The sequence below is a fragment of the Trachypithecus francoisi genome, unplaced genomic scaffold (assembly GCF_009764315.1).
Source record: "Trachypithecus francoisi isolate TF-2019V2 unplaced genomic scaffold, Tfra_2.0 Lachesis_group3, whole genome shotgun sequence".
In the NCBI taxonomy this organism is placed as follows: Eukaryota; Metazoa; Chordata; class Mammalia; order Primates; family Cercopithecidae; genus Trachypithecus; species Trachypithecus francoisi.
The window spans coordinates 84,302,541-84,317,450 of NW_022681468.1; the positions used below are offsets into that span (position 1 = coordinate 84,302,541).

A 14,910-nucleotide genomic window follows, 5' to 3' on the forward strand; every position below is an offset into this window, starting at 1 on the left:
TCCAAAAGTTCATATGACATCTTGAGAAACCCCAAATAGCCAAAATAATCTTGAAAAAGAAGAACAAGTTTGGAAGGTCTCACACTTCCTGATTTCAAAGCTGATTACAATGCTACAGTAATGTAGCAAAAGTTGTGTGGTGCTTGCATAATGACAGTCATATAGACCAATGAAATACAACAGACAGCCCAAAATTAATCTCTGCATTTATGACCAAATTATTTTAGAAAAGGGTCCTAAGACTGTTTAAGGATGAAAGGAAAGTCTTTTCAACAGTGTTGGGAAAAACTGGATATCCACATGCAAAAGAGTGAAACTACATCTTATCTTACAGGGAAAAGCTTCACGATTTAGATTTGGCAATAATTTCTTTTTCTTTTTTTCTTTTTTTTTTTTTCTCAGCCTTCAGAAAGCATGAAGTTGGCAATAATTTATTGGCTATGATACCAAAAGCGTAGGATGCAAAAGAAAACTTAGATAAATTTGACTACATCAAAATTTAAAACTACTGTGCATCAAAGTGCACAGTTAATGGAGTGACAGAGTGAATAAACAACCATGGAATGGAAAAAATATATATCAGATCATATATCTGACAAAAGGTCAATATTCAGAATATATAAAGAACTCTTACAAATCAGTAGAAAAAAAGACAACCCAGGCCAGGCACGGTGGCTTACACCTGTAATCCCAGGAATTTGGAGGCTGAGGTAGGTGAATTGCTTTAGCTCAGGAGTTCGAAACCAGCCTGGACAACATGTCAAAATACCATCTCGAAAGAAAGAAAGAGAGAAAGAAAGAGGAAAGGAGGAAAGGAAAGAAAGAGAGAAAGAAAAGAAAGAAAGAAAGAAAGAAAGAAAGAGAGAAAGAAGAAAGAAAGAAAGAAGAAAGAAAGAAAGAAAGCCCAATTAAAAATGGATAAAGGAGTTACACAGGAATTTTTCCAAGGAAGATATACAATTGACCAATAAGCACAGGAAAAGATACTCAACGTCACGAATTATTAGGGAAATGCAAATAAAAACCATAATGACATACTATGTCATGCCCATTAGTATGGCTACTATTAATATCAAAAATAATGATAACAAAAGAAGTGTTGATGAAATGTGGAGAAATCAAAACGCCTTTGTCTTGGTAAAAATGTAAAACGGTATGGCAATCACTGTGGAAACCAGTTTGGCAGTTCTTTAAAAAATTAAAAATAGAATTATTATGTGATTCAGCAATTGCACTTCTGGGTATATCCCCTCCAAAATTGGAAGAAATGGGGGATATACCCCAAATATTGAGATGTTTGCATACTCATGTTGACAGCAGCTTATTCACAATAGCCAAAAGATAGAAACAGCTCAAATTTCCATTGACAGATAAATACATTAACAAAATAGGGTATGTACACACAGTTGAATAATATGCAGCCTTATAAAGGAAGGAAATTCTGAAAACCTGCTTCATGCTATCACATGAATAAACTTTGAGGACATTATGCTAAATGAAATAAGTCAGTTACAAAAAAAATTGTATGATTCCAGTTATACGAAGTACCTAGAGTAGTCAAACTTATAAAGACAGAAAGTAGGGATGGTTCCTAGGGATTAGGTGGAGAAGAGAATAGAGAGCTATTGTTTAGTAGGCACAGAGTTTCAGCTTTCCAAGATGAAAAGAGTTCTCAAGATGGATGGTAGTGATGGTTGCACAATAAAGGAATGTACTTAACACTACTAAAGTGTCCGTTTATAAATGGTTAACAAGTCAAAATTTATGTTATATATATTTTTCCACAATTAAAAATAATTTAAAATTTTTAAAACATGTTTCTCTTTAAGATTTATACTATACACATCTACTTTTCAAACGCAAATATAAGAGGATGTTGCAATACAAGATCACTTGCCAACCAATCATTACCATTCAAAACTTAGGGAAGGAGAAAATGGTGTTGGAGGTAGAAGGAGAAGATTGAAAAGAATGAGGATTTTGCATGGTGGAACAGGTCTGCGGGTGTGCAAAGTGATCCACATCATGGCATAAATGCTTTTGAAAGAGTAGTAAAATGAAGGACAAAAGCAGAGAAAAGAGAGACTTCATATTCTGTCTCTCTACAATGTTCCTCTAAGAGCCAGTAATTTATTAATCATTTTATGGATAAATCCGGTATGGGGCAGGTAAACCCTACAGTATAGAAATTGAGCTATTACATGCTAGAGATCACAATAAGATTGTTATATGGACTGAGTTCTCGGCACAAAGTTTGTCACTCTGTAGGTGCTGAATGATTTTTTAAAAATAAATGGATACATAAGTGAATAAATAAGTTTTTAAAAATCAAGCTGTATTATTTTGTTAATACACTGCCTTCCGGGTTTTAATTACTTAATTTAAATATTTGCATCTCTATTCAAGAGTAAACTTTTTGTCATTAAAAAAACTGAATACATTTGTTAAACTAAGGTAGAGTGACCATTTCTATATTATGTTTTACCTGTGGTTACAAAGGTTTTCCCAGAAGTAGGTGCCAAGAAATACAATGATAATGACTAAAGAGTTAGTGACAGACAATATTTCTCAACTAAAAAACCGATTTTTGGTGCATTCCAAAGTTATCTTTTAGTAGAGTCTTGTTTCTAAGATTCCAATTTTAGATGTCATTTCTATTGAATTTGAACTAATTACTGATTAGGCTGAAAGTGTGTGACTTCTTTACTGGTTCTGTCTAAGAACCTAAAAGGTAAACCGCTATTTGTAAACTCTAACTTTGGGTGAGATGTGAGTGTGTGTGTGTGTACATGCCTGCAATATCCTTCACATCATCCCTTAGATATTATGTTAGTTAGAGTGAATATATCTTGCCTGTCTAGACTGTGTGTTGTAACAAGTGTGAGGATTATGAAACTCTTTCATAAAATGTCTATGAAAGACTCCATCTAATAGATGTGAAAGTAGCTGTAAAAGTATATTTGGCTTATTTTAATTTGTTCTCTACTATTTATTTGGTAGAAATATCTAGAGGTTCTATTATAGTAAATGGTTCAAGAAATCCACTCACCTTGCTCATTCTATATTGAAAACAATAGCAGCTACATTAGAGGCAGCAGCATAAGCTACACAAGCTCATGGTAATTAGAGAATTCGAAGAGACATTTTCAACTAAATAAGATACCAGATCTCAGAAATAAAATGAGATACTTTAAAAATTTGAAATTTAAAATTTTAATTTTAATTTTAAAATTATAAATTTTAAAAGTAGAATTTTAAAATTAATACTATGTATCCAACTGCTATTTTATATCAAATTATATGAATATGAATATATGGATATTCATTCTAACTGATTTAATAAGATGTATACATGCTTATTACAATGTGTTTTATATTAGCATGGGACACTTGCGAATATATATATTCAGTTTATTCAATGAATTTTTAAACATGTTCTTTTAAGATCTTGGATACATGTTCAAAATATGCAGATTTGTTACACAGGTAAACGTGTACCATGGTGATTTGCTGCACCTATCAACCCATTATCTAGGTATTAAGCCTCGCATGCATTAGCTCTTTATCCTGATGCTTTCCCTCCCCCCGCCTCCCCAACAGGCCCCAGTGTGTGTTGTTCCCCTTCCTGCGTCCATGTGTTCTCACTGTTCAGTTCCCAATTATAAGTGAGAACTTGTGGTGTATAATTTTCTGTTCCTGTGTTAGTTGGCTGAGGATAAGGGCTTCTACCCCCATCCGTGTCCCTGCAAAGGACATGATCTCATTTATTTTTATTGCTGCATAGTATCCAAGGTGTATATGAACCACATTTTCTTCATCCAGTCTATCATTGATGGGCATTTGGGTTGATTGTACTTCTATGCTATTGTGAATAGTGCTCCAATTAACATACATGTACAGGTATCTTTATAATAGAATGATTTATATTCCTTTGGGTGTATACCCAGTAATGAGATTGCTGGGTCAAATGGTATTTCTGGCTGTAGGTCTTTGAGGAATCACCACATTGTCTTCCACAATGGTTAAACTAATTTGCGTTCCAACCAAGAGTGCAAAAGCATTTCTAATTCTCCACACCCTTGCCAGCATCTGTTGTTTCTTGACTTTTTCATAGGAGAGTAGGCTGGGTGTGGTGGTGGCTCACGCCTGTAATCCAGCACTTTGGGAGGCCGAGATGGGCAGATCACGAGGTCAGGAGTTCGAAACCAGCCTGAACAACAGGTTGAAACCTCGTCTCTACTAAAAATACAAAAATTAGCTGGGTATGGTGGTGGCGCGCGCATATAATCCCAGCTACTCAGGAGGCTGAGGTGGGACAATCGCTTGAACCTGGGAGGCAGAGGTTGCAGTGAGCCGAGATTGCGCCACTGCACTCCAGTCTGAGGAACAGAGTGAGACTCCATCTCAAAAAAAAAAAAAAAAAAATCAGGGAGTAAATATTTTTATCGTCCTATTTTTTTTAGATGTTGGGTTAAGATTAGGCTAGGTTCATAAAATAAAACGTAATGGTTCAAGCAGTATGAATATATTGCAAATTATCTGCACTTTAAAGTTAGAAACTCTTAGCTATATAACCAAGATGATTTTTAAATAGCATTTTTTTGTACTGGGAATATTAGTAAAAATGAATATATAAAAGATAATTTCATTTAAAATGCATATATATAGATGAATGTGTGGGAACAGTTATATACAAATCCATATGAAGATAAAATTAAGAAACTTCACAATGTAATAGAGAACATAAAAGATCCTATACAAATGAAAAAATATCATTTTTCTGAATAAAAACATACAAAAGCAAGTTGATATTTGTTAACATATTCGTTAAATGCCATTTCAACTTTCTGGTTTTTAGACATTTTTGTTTTGTCAGTTTAACAGAAGGGTATTGAACATGAGGAAAATGTGACAGAACTTTTAACATACTGAAAAGTAAATGTACAAGAATTATTTTTTAAAACCTTGAAAAAGTTTTTTGGTGAAAAGTGATTTACCCTAAGAGATTATAAAATTTACTGTGAAACTACATTTTGAGATTGTCATAAAATGAAACAAATAGATCAGTAGAACTAAATAAAACGTGTGGAAACATAGTGAAAGGGAAATGTCTTATATTTCAAAAATGGGGATTCATTTTAGAAGAAAAGATGTCTTATTTATATATAAATGAAAAGGTTTGTGCCTCTTTGAGGAAGATTCACCACATGTCCTTCTGGAAGTCACTAAACAATTATCACTTCATGGATAAGAATGTTGAGAGGCAGGTAAATCTGTAGTATGGAAACTGATTTCTTCCACATTCGAGGTGTTAATAAGATGAAATGAGCTTCTTAGCACAAAGTTTGTCACACAGTAGATACCTTTAATGTGAGTGCCATTTACTCACAGCAAACAAACCTAAATCAAACTAATTCACTAAACAATATAAACAACATAACATATTTAGAAGGGAAATATAAAAGGTTTTAATGCCTTTCTTATTTAAAACAATGCCAATAACACAATAAACTACAAGGAGATTTCAAAAGGTTCATGTAAAGTAAAATTAAAATAAAATTAAGCAATGGTAACAAAAGCCAAAATTGACAAGTGGGATCTAATTAAACTAAAGAGCTTCTGCACAGCAAAAGAAACTACCATCAGAGTGAACAGGCAACCTACAGAATGGGAGAAAATTTTTGCAATCTACTCATCTGACAAAGGGCTAATATCCAGAACCTATAAAGAACTCAAACAGGCCAGGCGCGGTGGCTCAAGCCTGTAGTCCCAGCACTTTGGGAGGCCCAGACGGGCGGATCACGAGGTCAGGAGATCGAGACCATTCTGGCTAACACCGTGAAACACCGTCTCTACTAAAAAAATACAAAAAAACTAGCCGGGCGAGGTGGCGGGCGCCTGTAGTCCCAGCTACTGGGGAGGCTGAGGCAGGAGAATGGCGTAAACCCGGGAGGCGGAGCTTGCAGTGAGCTGAGATCCCTCCACTGCACTCCAGCCTGGGCGACAGAGCGAGACTCCCTCTCAAAAAACAAAAAGAACTCAAACAAATTTACAAGAGAAAAATAACCCCATCAAAAAGTGGGTGAAGGATATGAACAGACACTTCTCAAAATAAGACATTCATACAGCCAACAGCCACATGAAAAAATGCTCATCATCACTGGCCATCAGAGAAATGCAAATCAAAGCCACAATGAGACCATCTCACACCAGTTAGAATGGCAATCATTAAAAAGTCAGGAAACAACAGGTGCTGGAGAGGATGTGGAGAAATAGGAACACTTTTACACTGTTGGTGGGATTGTAAACTAGTTCAACCATTGTGGAAAACAGTGTGGCGATTCCTCAAGGATCTAGAACTAGAAATACCATATGACCCAGCCATCCCATTACTGGGTATATACCCAAAAGATTATAAATCATGCTGCTATAAAGACACATGCACACGTATATTTATTGTGGCACTATTCACAATAGCAAAGACTTGGAATCAACCCAAATGCCCATCAGTGACAGGACATGGATGCAACTGGAAACCATCATTCTTAGCAAACTATCACAAGAACAGAAAACCAAACACCGCATGTTCTCACTCATAGGTGGGAACTGAACAATGAGATCACTTGGACTCGGGAAGGGGAATATCACACACCGGGGCCTATCATGGGGAGTGGGGAGTGGGGAGAGATTGTATTGGGAGTTATACCTGATGTAAATGACTAGTTGATGGGTGCTGATGAGTCGATGGGTGCAGCACACCACATGGCACAAGTATACATATGTAACAAACCTGCACGTTATGCATATGTACCCTAGAATTTAAAGTATAATAATAATAATAAATTAAAAATTAAAAAATAAAAAATAAAAGAAAATGTGGCACATATACACCATGGAATACTACACAGCCATAAAAAAGGATGAGTTTGTGTCCTTTGTAGGGACATAGATGCAGCTGGAAACCATCATTCTCAGCAAACTATCGCAGGAACAGAAAACCAAACACCGCATGTTCTCACTCATAGGAGGGAATTGAACAATGAGATCACTTGACACAGGAAGTGGAACATCACACACCAGGGCCTATTATGGGGAGAGGGGAGGGGGGAGGGATGCCATTGGGAGTTATACCTGATGTAAATGATGAGTTGATGGGTGCTGACGAGTTGATGGGTGCAGCACACCAACATGGCACATGTATACATAGGTAACAAACCTGCACATTGTGCACATGTACCCTAGAACTTATAGTAAAAAAAAAAAAAAAGAAAGAACTGACCTTCCAACATAAAAACTAAATAAATAAAATATAAAACTTTAACAAAACTTTATTCCTGAAATAAGCTCCATTGAGCTCAAAACACTTTTGTAAGCAATGATACTAGCCATTTAGTTCATTGCTGCATAACTGAGGGTCCCGGGAATTTAATCATGTCAATGAGTTCTTTTTTACATTACTAACTAAAGAAAATGGGTGCCTTTTAAAGATCTTTTTAAGATTAAGAGACAAAAAGAGATTCAAGGAGCCAAATCAAGGCTATGTAGATGCCTAACGATTTTCCATCAATACTCTTACAAAATTGCCCTTGTTTGATGAGAGGAATGAGCAGGATCATTGTCATGGTGAAGAAGAAATCTCTGGTGGAGCTTTCCTAGGCACTTATCTCCTAAAGCTTTGGCTACATATCTCAAAACATGCCTATAATAAGCAAATGGTTTTGCTCTTTGGCCCTTGAGAAAGCCAACAAGCAAAATTCCTTGAGCATCCCAAAAAACTGTTGCCATACATTTTGCACTTTACTGGTCCACCTTTGCTTTGACTGGACCACTTCCACCTCTTGGTAGCCATTGTTTTGATTGTGCATTGCCTTCAGAATTATACTGGTAAAGCTGTGCTATATCTCTTGTTACAGTTCTTCAAAGAAACGCTTCAGGAGCTTGATCCCACTTGCTTAAAATTTCTGTTGAAAGCTCTGATCTTGTCTGCAACTGATCTAGGTGCAATGATTTTGGCACCCATCGAATGGAAAGTTTGCTGAACTTTAATTTTCAGTCATAATTTTGTAAGCTGAGCCAATTGAAGGGTCTATGGTGTTGGTTATTGTTTCTACCATTAATCATCAGTCCGTTTCAATCAGGGCACAAAAAGATTAACATTTTCCAAACCAATTGGTGTGGATGGTCTGCCACTGCAGGCTTTACCTTCAACATTGTCTCATCCCTTCTTAAAATGAGTTATCCACTTACAAACTGCTGATTTATTTGGAGCATTGACCTCTTAAACTTTCATAGAGAATTGATGATTTCACGATTCTACTACCCAACCTTCACCATAAATGTGAAGCTTTTTTTTTTTGCTTCATTTTAGCAGAATCTGTTGCTCAAATAGGAGTTCTTTTCAGATTGTTGTCTTACTTTTCTTAATGCCTCAAAGTAGATCCTGTCTACATATAACAATTTAAGTGTAAGTTCATTTCGGTGCGAAAAAAAATTGAAATCCAAAAATAGTTTTTATAATACACATTTTTCATGAACTTTTTGTAGATCCCCAGTATTTACTGAACAAATTGATGTGAAAATTCACAGAGATTTTTAATGATTTTTCAGTCGTATGTTTTTGAATCCAATTCAATTTAGTGGCCAAATGGCAAGTTGTTTATTGTGGCAGTTTTTTATCTTCAACCTTCAGTCACAAATTCGATATGTCTAACTTTAAACCAAAGATTCAGGGATAAGAAAGCTTTTAATTAATGATAATTTTGATCATGGTCTATGAACTTAACCAGGTATTTTCTTAGAGTGAGTTTATTTCCTACAACACTGCCTCTGTGCTGCCACAGCTGTAGCCACTTCCTGTCTGTGATGTTGATTTCCCGCCTTGGTTCTCCAGCAGATGGAAGTCTCAAGCAGGTCCCCAGGGCTTTTGTACACCTCCCTCCGACGGTTCTCTCACTGTGCCCTCTTATTGCACAGAAATACATTGCTGAGTCCCCCACTTGTGAAGCAGAGATGACAAGGTTGATGGATTTTCTTGCCTTCTGGAAATTCAATGAGTAGCGACCTTCTGTTGCATTTTGCTTGTCATAAGACTCCTGACGAATAAGAAAAATCATCTCTCCACTGCTGGGCTGCTTGTACCAGAATAGACCATAATTTTGATCACTGGTGTCATATGTGCAGTCCAGAGTCACAGCCTCCTTTTCCTGCACGAACATTGCTGGTTGGGTTTGAGTTATCTTCTGGGCAATGCCGGATCCTGAAGGAAAAAAAAAAGAGAATTTGAAGGTTTAAGGATAAAGTGGGTTGGGACAAAGAAATTCAATTTTTGTACCCCATTACCCCTCCTTCCCAAAGTTTCCATAAAGATACTTCTAAAATCCTTAGTTCATACAGAAAGTCCATTCCCACTGGGCCATCCCTACCTAGCCACAGTGAAGTTGTGACCACCTTCAGCAGGCTAGAAAGTAACATATTTGGTTCTTTTCCTAGACAAAAAAATATCTTCTTTATTTTCAGGACTCTGCACTGTGAGATGAACCTGGCACGGTGAGAGAAGAATTACTGGGCCATGTGCTGCTGCTACTGCTGCCCTAGAACAGGAAACAGAGGTTTCCTGGTATACCAAACTAGTGTGTGTTATCTCACACTTCTCTATGAGAACCTCACCCAGTGCAAACTTTCTTTTCAATCAACCAACTCTTAATTTGTTAACAAATCTGAAAATAAACATGGTCACATTGAGAGGAAAAATGATCATTCAACCAACTGCTGTATTTTGTCATTGCACCTGTGATGGTACTAGAAGATTGACACATATTTTATACCTGTAATGAATTATAGAGCCAATGTAAGATACAATAATCCTCTAGCCTCACATCTATGTATGTTGTTGTTTCTTCTAAAGTACAAATACATCACATTGTGATAAGAAGATTTGGACAAATCTCTGCAGATCTTTTGCCTTATCTATTGATATAACAATATTCCTCCTCAATTCCAATGCCTATCCAGTTGCCAATCTTGGGGCCAAACAGCAGAAAAAACGAATCTGTCTTTGATGAAGAGTTTAGAATTAACCCCTCAGATATCAAGTTGTATTTTAAAGGTCCCGTTCTCTTTTCTATTCAGTTTCAACAGCCAGCTCTGTTCATACAGATCATATTAGATATCAGTGTTTGGTTATTAGGTTATCAAGCCTTTGAGTTTATATTTTTTCCATGACTTCAATTCAGACCCCAAATGAGCCCCAGCAAGCCACTCCATTTTGTATGCCCAACTCTGAAGATAATGTATTCTGGGCGATCCCACATACAGGACAACTGATTACAGGACCACTGATTGTGACAAACTTTTCTTTCTGTGCGAATATTAAAGGCCATGCCCTAGTGATAATACTCAAAAAACTGCAAACAACAAAGGTCATTGCCTTGCCTACCATAATTTATTTCTTAATATAGTAGCCATAGCTTATCGTTCTTGTCTTAAAATAGCTAATCTTAGCCTTGTCAAAATTGAAGTATCTTCAGATCTTTCACAGGAATCACCATTAAATCTTATGATACCACATACAGTATGAGTTATCTATTTTGCAAAAGCATCCATTATTTTTTCTTCCAGTTGGTGGACTAATTATGAAATATTACAAATTTATCTTCATAGTGTTCAACTCCATTACACTTCTCAATCAATAAATCTTTTAACTGTGCTTTTGTTACTTAAGAAGTGTCCATACCCAAACAGATATTTTGGACAGTCTCATATCAACTTCTGAATTAATTGTTGTAATGTCTTATACTCAGAGTTGAAAAGGAATAACACAAAATTTATTATGTAATAACTACCCAAGACTCTATTATAAAATTCAGTCTCTTAGAAGAAGTAAAATTAATGCAGGTAGCTGAACTTGTGACTTTCGTTTTTACATGTCAAATTATGACAAATATGAACAGTGATAGTCAATGTTTTAATGTTTAACAACTTCCAAATATAATAGAGCTGATGAGGTTTCTTAACCTTCTTTACTTCTTCTTAACCCTCTTATATATTTCATGTACCTTTATAAAAATGGACACCAAATACATAAATTATTTGATACCTTCACACTATTCAAATAAATTTCCTGATGAAGACAAAGTCCCATGTATGAAAGGCACTTTAGAAGCTAGAAAAAAAATACATGATCAGGGGATCATGCTAGACATGGCTTTCTGACTAAAGTCCTTATTCAAGCACCTCTTATGGAACTTAATGGCACATCCATGGAAAATGTCAATAACTCCATCTTAGATGAATTATTGATTTGTTTGATCAGTGATGATAAGATATATCAAGGCCAGAAAGGCTGTTTGGTGGAACCAAATGATTGCCAATGAACACTTGTTAATACCCCCCAGGGACCACTCATCACGGTAGGGACATGTTGACTGCAATATTAAACATTTGTGGGTGGGGAGACTTTTCTAGAATAGTAGGGAATGCAGACAGTTCATGTCTTTTTTGGAACCTCCAAAATTCCATGAAAACTGTAAAAATTGAATATGAACTGGAATACTGTCCTAAGGGAACAGTTGAGTATGTTTTAGACACTTCTACTCCCTAAGGGGTTGTGAGTATGTACTAGTAAGAGTTGTTTTATTTTCTACATGAGTTAAAGCACTCACCTGTCCTAAAGATACAGCACTCACAAGCACTAAATCAATTGATTTCCATTTCTTATCTGTGCCAATTCAAATTATCTATATGTAGAGGAACATATTTTTCTAGGACAGTTATGTAAGGTTTTGCTCTCACTCAGGAGCTTCGCTTTTCTTATCACCTCCTCATTCTCTGAAAATGTTGAAACAATGTAGGACTATTAAGAATAAAATTAATTACCCTATCAGACATCTGTGAACTCCCATGAACTAAAGCATTATTACCCCAGCCCTAACGGCCCTGCATTCTTCCCCCTCCCAAAGTCATGTGTCATCTCACTATGAACTGGTCACTAGTAAGCCCATATTACTCAGAATGTTCTGAACCACACATATTCTGTTCTTACACACTTAACTATTAATAGACAAATAAACCCATTGTATTCAGTCCTTTAACCAACAGGTACAGGTTCTTTTCTGGCCTTTCATTTAATCAGGTTTTACTTTATCTAAGTATTCAAAAAAATTTTCAAAGAAATATTGCCTTTGAACTTCTGGAAATGTGTTCTTGACAACACACGAAGAGAAGCCAACGTGACCATAGCAACAGGGATTGGAGTGATGGCACCACAAGCCAAGAAATGCTGGCAGAGCTAGAAGAGGCAAGGAACAGATTAGTCTCTGCAGCCTCTGGAGGGGGCCCTACTGACGCCTTGATTCCAGCCCAGTAAAACTGATTGAAAAAAATATGAATCTATTGTTTTAAGATAGCAAGTTTGTACAGAGGCAACAAAAAAATACACCACACTTAGTGTATTTGTTCAATGTGTTTTATTTAGCTCCATTGATCTGTTTCATTCTATGCCAACCTCAGAATGTAATTTTATAGTAAATTTTATTACCTGCTAGCGTCTCTCCTAATCAGTACTCTTTTCCTTTTAAAGTTTCATGCCTAAATGTGTCTGAATCTACGCTGTGTACTGACTTTGCATACTCTAGCTAGAGAATTTTTTTTCTTACATTGGAAAAATTGACAACTAAGATACAGCAATTAAGCCAATAGTAATTACACTCTTTCTTCTAAACAAGCAATAAATAAATAGACTATAAGCCATGATTCCCACTATTTCAGTCTTGGAGGAAATGGACTGATCAAGAGTCAGCTTGCTTTTCTGGAGAGGAGCTATTGGTATAGACAGGGAAATAACAAAAGCCAGTTGAGTTGTTGGGCTACAATACTGACCTTGCTTGTTCAGTTGTTTTTAACCCTAATTTAATCTAATGACTTTTCCTATAAGACCAAGCTAATAACTAACAGCCATAACTCAGCCAGAAGGGATCATTCTCACCCTACCAATCGCCAGTTATATCCATCCTTAGGAATAATATGAGGGATCTTGAAATTAGCCTACTCTTGACCACAAGTGGGAGAATTAGGGAATTCATTATTTGTGCAACTTCTTTATTTCCATTATTTTTATCGACAACACTAAAAGACATGACTTTTGAAAAGGAAACTGCGCTAGTAATGTTTAAAGCAGTCAAAACATGGAAGTGAGGTGGGGTATTTGGAACAAGCTACCACAAATTAACTATGCAAATGCCTCCTGCAATTTACTAATAAGAATTGAATAAAGTAGCTGAAAAACATTTATTAAAAACATTCCCACATACCTCAGAAAGCAAAAGGTAACAATAAAAATTAAATGTCTAGAAAAAAATTAATTATCTTAAAACAATGAAGTTTTATGGAAAAGAATGACATAGATAAATGGAAAGAAATATTAAGCTCTCAAATATTCAAGTAAACCAAATATATATTTTATTAGTTTAATTATTCACGAATAAAATTATACATTTAGTTCAACCACAAAGCCTAAATTAAAATTTTGAATATACAATGTTTAATCCATTTTTTTCTCTCTTTAACAAACATCTATTGATTATTAACAATGTGAAAAAGCTTACACTAGGTTCTGCAGAAATAGCAGTAATTTAAAAACATAAGTTGTCTTAATTCTGTGAGAGGGTAGATAAGAAGAGATACTGATAAGATTTTGAAGAAGAATATACTGACGAGTCCAATCTGAAGCTCACATTTTAAAGTCACTTCCTGTTTTAACTTCCCTCACACACACAGGATATATATCCAAACTTGACTCTAAAGGAAAACACGTCACATTTTCCCTACAAGAAACAGCAGGTAGGAAGGGGCTGTCAAATTTTACCACAGATACAGAGAGTAAGAAAATGAAAATAATTGTGACTTATGAAAATTTCTTATGGAGCTATTAAAAAGCTGTGTTTGAGGAGAGGACTTGACGAAGTGAGAAAAACTCAATTTGAGACATAAGAATAGGTGAAAAAATCATGATCCTAATTATAATAGGACTCTATGAAGAAACAAAGCTACATATTAGGCTGGTGCAAAAGTAATTGCTGTTTTTGCCATTAAAAGCCATGGCAAAAACAGCAATTACTTTTGCACCAATCTAATATTAGCAAAAAACTATCTGGGTACAGAATGATCAATTTTGTGTTTTTTGTATTTTACACATTATCTGGTGGTGGCATGCAATGTTTTACAATAAGAAAAAGATAACAAAAGCAATTTTGAAAACTAAGTTATAATTTATCCATAATAGGGATTACAATATTGATACTAAGGGGTTATATATAGGAGAGGAGTCTGAATAGCAAATGTAAAGTCACATTTAAAGACTAGATTACAAAATCAAACATCACTAAATCTCTGTAAGGATCCCTTGAGCAGAGCTTCTTGATTGCTGAACACATGGTGGGTGGCATAGCCAGAGAAGGCATGGAAGCTCAGTGCCATTTTTCCCATACCTTGCCCTATGCATCTCTTTAGCTGACTCTTTACTATGTACATGTATATCAAAGCTTCATGTTGCTAACTTAAATGTGTACGATACTTTTTTTTGAAAAACGGAATCCATTAAGCATCAACTGTCCAACAAAATACTCTAAACCTTTCTGGGTGTCCTTGAATCTAACCTTCTTATTATATGGTTTTAATATCTATATGTTAGTTTCCACTTATGAACAAACAAAATGACAAGTGTTATAATTAAAATTTATTCCAAAGGAAAAGAGATGCTGCTTCACCTCCCATCTCAGGTTTGGGTGATGGTTACAGGTGCCTGGGAAGCAATGTGTATTCTCTGCACAGAAGTAGACAGCTGAGTCTCCAGGTTCAGTAGCTGCAATTTGCAGAGAGAGATGTTTCACTGTCTTATTCAATAAAACGGTGAGT

General features: G+C 35.6%; 2 gene segments (V, D, J or C); both read right to left on the minus strand.

Annotated features, from left to right (window-relative positions):
• Positions 1–14,910, minus strand: part of LOC117070008 — a 677,437-nt gene that overhangs the window by 662,073 nt on the left and 454 nt on the right. Inside the window, 1 exon segment of the C gene segment in view lies at positions 14,813–14,857. Coding sequence covers positions 14,813–14,857 — 45 coding nt within the window.
• LOC117070016 overlaps positions 1–14,910 on the minus strand; it is a 705,780-nt gene that overhangs the window by 633,147 nt on the left and 57,723 nt on the right.